The sequence below is a fragment of the Montipora foliosa genome, chromosome 9 (assembly GCF_036669935.1).
Source record: "Montipora foliosa isolate CH-2021 chromosome 9, ASM3666993v2, whole genome shotgun sequence".
In the NCBI taxonomy this organism is placed as follows: domain Eukaryota; kingdom Metazoa; phylum Cnidaria; class Anthozoa; order Scleractinia; family Acroporidae; genus Montipora; species Montipora foliosa.
This window is the reverse complement of record NC_090877.1, coordinates 28,220,054-28,230,053: the sequence shown is the minus strand read 5'-3', so window position 1 is coordinate 28,230,053 and position 10,000 is coordinate 28,220,054. Positions and strand designations below refer to the sequence as shown.

At 38.0% G+C, this 10,000-nt stretch overlaps 1 protein-coding gene across 2 annotated transcripts in view; it reads left to right on the top strand.

Moving 5' to 3' along the window:
• LOC137969397 (ankyrin-repeat and fibronectin type III domain-containing 1-like) overlaps positions 1-10,000 on the top strand; it is a 210,957-nt gene that overhangs the window by 52,034 nt on the left and 148,923 nt on the right. For both annotated transcript variants that reach the window (XM_068815613.1, XM_068815614.1), the window contains exons 5-8: positions 760-831; positions 958-1,130; positions 2,744-2,788; positions 6,864-6,942. In XM_068815613.1, the coding sequence (XP_068671714.1) occupies positions 760-831; positions 958-1,130; positions 2,744-2,788; positions 6,864-6,942 (369 nt within the window). The remainder of the gene's footprint in view (positions 1-759; positions 832-957; positions 1,131-2,743; positions 2,789-6,863; positions 6,943-10,000) is intronic.

The window sequence follows — 10,000 nt, the reverse complement described above, 5'->3', positions numbered from 1 at the left end:
ACAGTGTCCTCAAGTAATGCTCCATTGCTAGGAGACTAGACACTTAAATAAAGTTCCTCTCTTTTCCTTTCCTTTCCTTTCCTTTCCTTTAATCGCCTCAGGGTAGAGAATCCCAGAAGAAAGGTACTGTATGGTGTGCACAAATTGTTTAGAGGCATCATTACTACAATTTGCAGCAACACACCCATTGGGCATATTCTAGACGAACTTTTCCTCCTCTCTTTGCTCTCTCAGCGTCTCTCTGTAGAAAAATTGCTTCTCCAGCTGACATCACAGACCAGACTTGGATCCAATGTCCAGCAAACTTGGCTGTGAACCAAATTGGCGTGTATTTTCAGTATTGACAGAAAAATTGAGGAAATGACATGTAACTTTGATATTTGATGTGTATTAATTTGATTTGATTTCAATCGTGCACGACCCCACAATTTATTCAGCCTTAAGCATTATCATGTGAAAAGAAAGTTCCTATTGTTATTATTATTATTATTATTATTATTATTATTATTGTTATTATTATTTATTATTGTTATTATTATTTAATTTTTCAGCAATGTTATCAGAACAAATAATTTTTGACGGCTCATAAAAAATGTCTAGGGGTTAGGTGCACTTTTGATTGAATTGTAAGTGTACTATAATACAATAAAAGTTATTAAACTGCCACTGACATGTGGACTTCAATGGGACTTTCGGACTATGCAAAATACTTGCACTCTGTAGTGTTTGATCTGTGTTCTTTCAACATTTTTTAAATAGTGGATTGAAGGAAACAAAAATTAGCAAATTGGCACGAAGGTTAAGCCAGAGAAGAGAGAAAGTAAACATACGGTGAGGATTAATTCCCTATTTTTGATTTATTTGACATTCATCTGGTACATGTAATGTTATGTGTACTACTATTGAACAGTAAGCACAGCTGATCTGTATTTCTGTGAAAACCTGTGTCACTGCTAGAAATGAAGAAAGATCACACAGTTTAGAAGACTTAGTGTCACCCTCAGGAGCATCACTAGAGCAAGCAAGAAATAAATCACCAAAATTACAGCGAACCATGTCAGTTATTCAACGGCCTTCTCCTCGTTTACGGTTGGCTATCCAGGAGAACAGATTCAGTTTTAATAATAAAGGTAGGTCTGGTGTAAACAAACAGATAACAAGGAAAATATCACAGCTCAACAAAGTATGAGTTCAGCATCAAGTACAGCAGATATGTCCAGAAATGCCCCTAATTAGATGCACAGAGACTTCAATAAGCGTCACAGTGTCCCCTTCCTCTTCTCCCCAACTTAAACATCACTCCTGTCTTGGAATACAGACATTAATGTCACAAAGTGTCCCTGCATTTCTGGATAAGATTGACAGTGCTTGTCAAAAAAAAAGAAATGTCATCAGAGTGTGCTGAAGCTGTGCAAGCTGACGTTTTGAGTGTCACCTTCAAAATAAAATGATGATCATGATGATGATAATATTGTAAATGGAAAAGGTCTTTTAATACTTTGATTGAGCCTTTGAGATTACAATGAAAGCTATGCAAGATGGATTTAGGAAGATTGGGCATTGTTCCACTGCATTAAATAACTAGAGGACACCCTGAGAGACTTTATTGCTGGGATAGCATTGGCATCTCTTTAATTACATCTTTGATCTACTTAAACCTTTGTTCCCTGTAACCCTTTCTCCCCCCCCGAGAGTGGGACTTTTAGATTTTACTCTGCCTAATAAATGCCAGAGGCTTTAGGTGTGAATGGGTTAACAACATCTAGGTCCAATCAAAAACTAATCATGTCCCCTTTAACCTTCCCCACCTGAGAGTGAAACTTATAGATTTTACTCTGTCTCAACTCTGCTGAGATCAGCGTGGATCGTCCAGAGAGTCCCTAAGTGTGAGATCACTTGTTTCCCCCTGATGATGGGGTGGCATAGTCATTCATAATAATTAGCAACTATTCACTGAAGTGGAGGTGTCTAGTGGTGGTTATTTACCAAGCCACAAAGCGGCAAGGTAAATATCCACCACTAGCCATCGACACTGAAGTGAATAGTTGTTTTAGTATTTACTAAAACAGTGAGATAATATAGGACAAAAAGATGATGTTAACTCACTTATTGCTGCAAAGACATTTTCGGGCGCAAATTGCACGTGAATTGCTTGGAGGTGAATAGCAAAGGATATCCAGAGTTTGAGTAGCCAATCAGCAAGTGCATTCAACGCCATCTGCTCTTTTAGTATATACTAATTAGTAAGAATGGTCATCATCAATTCATTCATTTATTTATTTATTCATTCATCCATCCATTGTGATTGATTACAATTGTTGATGACAGTGGAGTTGATTGAAAAAAAAAACCACTATCAATATTATACAATATAAAGGACAAAAATCACATCTATTATGATGCTGCAAACAAACAAACTAAAAAGTCTTCTTTGGAACTTGCAACATTCCATCAAATCTGGAAGTTATTTTGGGAAATCTCTCTAACTATACATACATGTAGTAATAATTTTGTTATATCGGTACATCATAATACATCTGTAGTTGAAACAAGATTTTCTTCAAATACACTAGAGTACTTGTTACAGTGCCTTTTCCATATCCACTGGTAGCTATTATATTGTTTATCATTATTTGATGTTGTTATTATCATAATATTCAAATTATTTTCCAAGTTTATATGGCCTTGCTCTTCCCAGTTGTTGTTTTACCAGCTACCAGTTTCAAAAAACGCTTATTTCCAGATTTGAAAGAAAAGTCAAAGAAGAGGAGAGATGCAAGTGTGGATGGTGTGTGTATTTTTATTTTGATATTTGTTTTACTGTATAGGCTTTGTGTAACATGCACATTTTTCTATTGAATAAGAGCACAGAAAATAAATGGTTTATAAAAATTCCTTTTAATACGATAATCAGCTGGTAATCTTTAATGGCTAAGTCCTTCCAAATTATATTTCGTGAAATTCAATTTATCGTCGCAGAGCAAGTGAAGTGAGCGAGCAGCAACATATTCTGAATTTAAGGTCTCAGTAAAGGTAAATTTGGGCGTCTCGCTCAAATTTTTTGTTTTTGTATTTCTTGAATCTGTTGGCTGTGAAATATTTTTTCCTGAAAAAAAAATTCTGAAAAATAATTTGACAGCGCTACAATCGCTTTTCTTTATTTCGCGCCATAATCTGCGTGGGAAAAATGATTAATGTATCATGTCAATCACTACCTTAGCACGTGCCTGAACACTGATTGACTCAGCATAGTTGGCTTTCAAGTAGGGCGGAGTTATTCAGTAGACCGTGAACTGCACGTGAAATCTTCAAGCTCGATTTTCTAGGGTTTATTTTGACGCGAAAATTACAACAGACTTCCTGTCCTGACAGGTTTTAAGATATTGCTTTTGAATTTTCAGTTCTAGTTGATGATTGTACTACCCCAAATACTGTGTGAGGAATTTTTTGTTTGTCTTCGGAGACTGATTCTATGGCACTTACCAAATTAAGTATGAGATGAGAGTTTCAACTTTGGTGCTTGATATTTCCTTCAATTCTTAACATATCAAAAATTCCCCACACGGTATTGGAGTGCATTTATCTGTGACTAAGATGCAACAAAGTGCAGTTATTTTCACAATAAATTGAAGGGGCAGAGGCTTCTGTAGCAGACTCGGTTGTTCTGGGTCTGAGACTTCAAAACTAAAAGGCAATATTAAATACCAACAAACTAACACTTGATTCAAATTATTCAATTTATTAGCTTTAATATGATATATAGTTTGACCCTATACAAAAATAGTGATGCGACAATTTCATTTTTCATGGTCACCTCATTTTCCTTTACTGAGACCTTAAGGAAAATTATGTAAGCTGTGACGAATCCTGAAATTAAACACTTTTTACCAGAATGCATTTCGTTTAACCGGAGTGCTTTGCATTTAGCCAGAATGCACTGCGTCATGAACAACGTAAAAAAAACAATAAACATCCTCTAAGTGAATAGTAATAGTTGACACTGCAGCTGCCCCCGCTGTTAAGTATAGTTGTGCGGGGAATTCAATGTGTCCAGGGCCCGGGAAGAGGAATGACTGTTTGCAGATGGATGAGCTTTTGCATATTGAGGTAATTGATGCTGAAGCAAGGAGATTACAAATTAGTACTAAATATGAAAAGGGCATTGTGAATGGTGGGCATTGATCGTGGCGAGCCATTTAAAACAGAAACTAAAGAAAATGCAAGATCAATTTGTGAGGTAAATTGTAGTCACAGTTTTTTTTAAAAATAGATACGCAATGCGCAAAGGTTAACCACACTTGCATTGCATCCCCTCAGCCTTTGCCTGATACTCCTCCCCTATTTTGTACATTGTACTCTTCACCTGTCCATCAAAATCATTTTATTTAGACTTTGAACTCCTCTAATATTGGTTTGTTTCCAGGGAAATCTGCCAAGACCTCCCATCAACATAACTTTATTACAAAATTCACAAATTTTAAATGGTTTAAATATACAATTCTGATCGTGAACCCAGTGCCTCTGCAAACTCTTAGAGATCACGTGACCAGTCTTATACCGACAGAGCCCTCTGCTGCCAACTTAGTGTGGCAAAGCCCACACAAAAATGTAACATTCTGCAAGGGATGAAGTTTGTTAGTCTTAAATTATGCAATGAATGCCCACTGATGTTGCATGGTTTAGTGTCAATGCCTTATTTAGGTGTCCTTGATCTGGATTATATAATCGCAAATATAGGATTAAATGACCAGGCCCCAGTTGTTGGAAGGGTGGATAGGGCAATCCACTACATAAATCACTATCCACTGGGTAACTCAATTGATTTTGCTAGTGTTTATCCGCTGGACAGTAATTTATCTGATGGATAGCATTATCCACCTTTTGAACAACCAAGTCCAGATAATAGTACACGGCTCCAAGCTTTGACCGTTTTGGTTGCCATGGTGAGTAGAAAAAAGTTGGCAACCAAAGCTGTAAGGAAGGTCGCCAATTGGTGACTTTCCCTGGCCATTTGATTAGTTAAAATTTACATCCAGACACAATAAAACTTGCGACTGCAAAACTCTTCAGTGTCCTCGTCTTTCGTAATTTCCAGGTCCTTAACAACTTTAAAATGTGTCGTTCCTCTACCTATTCACTCGGCATTGTGAAATCATACAGCGGCCATTTTGGTGATACAAAGGAAGGAAGGAAAATAGGACTGGCAGACCGCAAGCATCACTTACCACCTGTGGGGTGGGCATGACTTTTCAATGTGTTACAACTAAGTGAGGGACGGGGTCTGAACTCTTTGACAGAGGAATATGGAAATGTGTGAATTAGGTTGGTAATGAATGCCATGTGAGCTGCAAAGTTTAGTCCAGTCCTTTCCATCAGACACAAAAACTCAGTGAGGGTTTTGTTTGTGGTGTTTTTGCTGGGAATAAAGAAATTCAATGTTAGTGTTGGTCAAAATGTTGCTGGCACGTGCAGCACTCTGCATGCCATTGTTTATTTTTCTTGTGTAATCGTCAAGGATTTACTTGCATTTGCCGGTCTGCATTAGCGATAAAGCTAAGCATATGATTTACGATCTGCGTACACCTTATTCCAAAATGGCCTCCATTTTGGTATTCTTTTGTTTCCTTGCAAATTGGTCCTTTTGGCCTCATTCAAGGTCTATAAATAATCTTTTGAATTTTACTTTTGAAAGCTAGTTCAAAGGGGTCAATTTGCAAGGAATCGATAGAATACTAAAATGGTGGCGATTTTGGAATAAGGTGCATGGGGACATTTTTAGGCAGTCTTAGAAAAGGTAGTGGCGATTCAGATGCACTGTTAATTTTTGTTTGACCTCGCTAAATACATTGCATCATCAGTGATCACCAATGCAGATTAAAATTATTGTTTATTACTTAAAGAATACCATGGACAATGCATTTAACTCAATGCAGAAAGAATTTCAGCCTTGTGATGTAGTTTCTGCGAAGTGTTGAAACTTAGCTTGGAGCCCTGTAGTAAGAAACAGGAAGTGTTAAAATCTGACTGTATTACAGAAATGAAATTATGTGGATGATTGGTGATTTGTTTTCTCGTTAATTTTGCGACTTTCACATTCATTGCTTTCATTCCAGTATGTAAAATTGCTGGGAATTTAGACAGCTTTTAAGTTACATCGTCGCTTTTTTTCTTGTGGACAATTCTGACCTTCGTATTTCATTGTTTGGTGCAGTTACACCTCTTTGGGTGAACTCTAGAATCATATGAAGAACTGATGAAATTGTGGCTACTGAAACTTTTAGAATGATTAAAAACTTAAAGCATAAAACACTTTATTTTCAAATGGGCTGTGATTTGTGTAGTCGAAGCTGACTTAATAAGTTAAGCTTATTAAGAGAAAGGCTAATTAACAATTTAATCTTGGTCAGTCCTATTCTTTAGTGCTTTTCTAATTTATGCCCAGTCTGACTGTTCAACGATATCTTTGTGGGGTATCAGCAAACGTATTTGTGGTATACTCTTTGTGTCTTTATAACCAAGACTTGAGTGAAGTAGTGTGAATTACAGATATCCATAAAGACTTTCAAATACTCTAATTCCCCCAGCATTCTGTCATGCCATCAAGCCCATTGAAAGGACTAAGGCAAAACATACTTGAAATAAGCTTGAAATGGAAGTCTGTCATTGTCTTTTGCTTCAAAGGGAAGTAATCATTATTTTGGTCTCATTCCTGACATTTCCTTCTCACATTAGAGTTTCCCAGCAAAGAGGCTAACCCTTAGTTGTAAGAGAATGTGTGCAATTATTCACTTTTAATTTTCATTTTTACTTCTTTTAGTTACATCCTATCTTTTGTTTTTACCTACGTCCTATCTTTCTTACAGCTCTTGTTGATGCAATCATATGCAAAGGATGTGATGACATTAGGAACATTATTGAAGCTGGCCTCATAGACATCAATGGGTAAATGTTATGGGATCAGCCTGTTGCATGAATAGTTAGCTTAAATAAAGTTAATTACAGTAAACTCTGTGCTAACGGACACTCTCGTCCTGGGGAAGGGGGGTGGGGAGTGGTCCCATACAAAAAGGACAGGGTTGCTTTCCGTACCTTTTAGGGATTAAAAAGCGGTTTTGGTACCTCTTAGGGTGGTCAGCCTCGAAAAGTCCACAGCAGGAGCTTTAGCTGTACCTTTTTGGGTACTGAGTTGAAAAATTATGACATACGACCTTTGATAATTACCCATTGACTCGTGGGGGTTCTCCATTGACGAGTAAAATCGTCTGGCGCTAGACAGAGTAAAATACTAAGTATGGCTGGTTTAGGGGTGAGTGGGTTAACTATTTTTTAATTTTGTCTAATCAAAACCCATAATTTGGTACCCTTAAATGCCAAAAAAATTTCATGCCACGCCCACAAGACAGGATCTTGGTACCTCTTAGGAGTTCTTTTCAAAATTTGCGATGAGCACCCCCGTCCTTTTTATATGGAAGTCCTGCCCTACCCGGGACTCTTGTAAGCGGACAACTGTACTTACAGACTTCTTTTTCAATTCCCAATTTTACCTTCCAGTGAAACTGTGCTTACACATTCCTGTAAGTGGACACTCTGGTAAAGGGAGGCAGACACTTTTGGATTTTCCTTTTTGGTTACGCTCTCTCTTAAGCAGACACCCCATGTATAATAATTATTGACTCTTGGTAATGAAATTTGTCTTTAATTTGCAATTCAAACAAAAATACGACTTCTGACACGGCAACAGAACAGTGGGGTCAATGTTGTCAAATCTCTCTTTGTCTGCAAGAAAGCAAGCTGTCCCTTTGTTTGACGCGAGCAAGAGTCCAACACATATTTGTAGTGTCACATTATGGGGATAATTCTCATAAGTGGACAGCTCTACTAATGGACGCTTTTTGCCATGCCGGATGGTATCCATTTAGAAGAGAGTTGACTGTATACAGTACTTCTATTTGGTTTGAGTTTATTTTTGGCCACTCTCTTTTTTTATCCTCATGGCAATGTTTATTTTTCTTTATCATCATACATTTACTTTTTCTTGAACTTAAATCAGTTGACTGCTAAGTACCTACCCTAAACATCTTGGGTATGGTAAAGTAATGAATTTGATCCAAACAATGTGTCAGGAAATATGCCAGTCAACGCGGGTGACATGTAATTGACATGCCACTGACGCATCACAAACAGGTCAGAGGACACAAAATCAAATGGATGCGTCGGCCAAGACATGACCAACATGTCGGCCAACTCACTGCCAACGTAAGCAAAGACAAGGCAGACACATTGCTGATGCCTAGCCAATACATTGGTCAATGCGTGATTCATATTTTGATAGTAAGCATTGGCCAAAGTGTCAGTTAACATGTCGACTGATGGGTTGGTTACGATCAGGTTTGTTACCATGACCAACATCTTTGTTGTGTTGACTGTTTATACATATTTAGACATTTTTTTTATTTGCTTGATTAAGTGTACCCATTGTCCTGATAACAACTGCAAACATATTTTTTCGATTTCGAATTTTCTTTGCCTATTTTTAGCCATTAAAAGACGCAGCATTTCACCTCCAGCAGGGTACAAAACTACGTGAGTACATAGGGGGGACTGGAGATGATTGTGACAACATGTCGGGATTGCTTGTTTTTATCTCTTGGTTATTCCTTTGAGATATTTTCATGTGAAGGCTTACTACGGTCAGTAGATGTGTTGTATCGTGCGACAACAACACAAGACAAAGAAAATGATTCTTCTATCCATGAAATACCGTTTCATGGTGATTCCAGGCCAGAAGCTATCAAAAGAAGACGAAAGTGGATCTCTTTCATAAACTTGACAAAGAAGAATCTGATTGCCAGTATCGGGGAAAAAAACACTCATTGATTTGCCTGCTGCATTTTGCACCAGATGATTTCACACGCAAGTTTTCTTTCAAGGATCAAAGTTTACCAAAAAGTGGTTAAAACATGGTGACATTTTAGGGTAAGATCACCAAAGGGGTGCAGGGATGGCACGGTGGTGATAGCACTCGCCTCCCACCAATGTGGCCTGGGTTAGATTCCAAGACTAGGCTTCATATGTGGGTTGAGTTTGTTGGTTCTCTACTCTGCACCAATAGGTTTTTCTCTGGGTACTCTGGTTTTCCCCTCTCCTCAAAAACTAACATTTGATTTGAGTTAATAGATTTGTTGATCTCAGTTAACTTTACAGTAGTGTCTCCAATTAGTGCTCCGGCGATAGAACAATTGGACACGTAAATAAAGTTCCTTTCCTTTCCTTTACCAAAGAAAGATATATAAGCAGAGAACTATGTATGAAGCAACATTCGGTAAATTGCAATTTGCTTTTGGGTATTGTTTTCATGTATGTAGCTTAGGATTTATGTCTTCCGTACAGTGCTTAGGTAGGAATTAATGGCAATGTCAATGCCTTTCCCTTGTTCTTTGTCTTAAGGAAGTCACTGAAGTCACTGATTTTCACACCAGACGAGACTCAGAGGGATAACCCACAAAATACATGTAGCTGCCATAAATGGCAGCCATTATGTGAGCTCCGTGTATTTTGTCTAGTTTCTCGTTTGTATTATTGTTGCATGACCTACAATGTGGCAGGATTTACAGCAAACCAGTCCCAGATTACTATGGTGGAATTGGTTCCTGTATGTCTTTGGCATTTTCGGCCATTTCGCCATTGAGTGGTCTCGTGTGCCGGGACCTTCGATCGGCTATGTTGTTTGTACAGGACAAATAATTTACGTGTCATGTGAACTCAAGAACATCTGAAGGTCTACCTCTCGATCATTGCTACATGCGAATGTCTGAGAAGGCATCAACGACCTAGGAATACGAAGGCCCAGTTGATCTAAGCAGGCTGGCCGTAAGAAAGCGAAAGGTCAACAATTTCGATCGAAACTGGAATCAGTGAACTGTGACCAGGAATGTAAGCAATGCTATACACATAGATCATCCTAATCTGGTCACGAGATTGCCATGTTCAATCCCAGCTA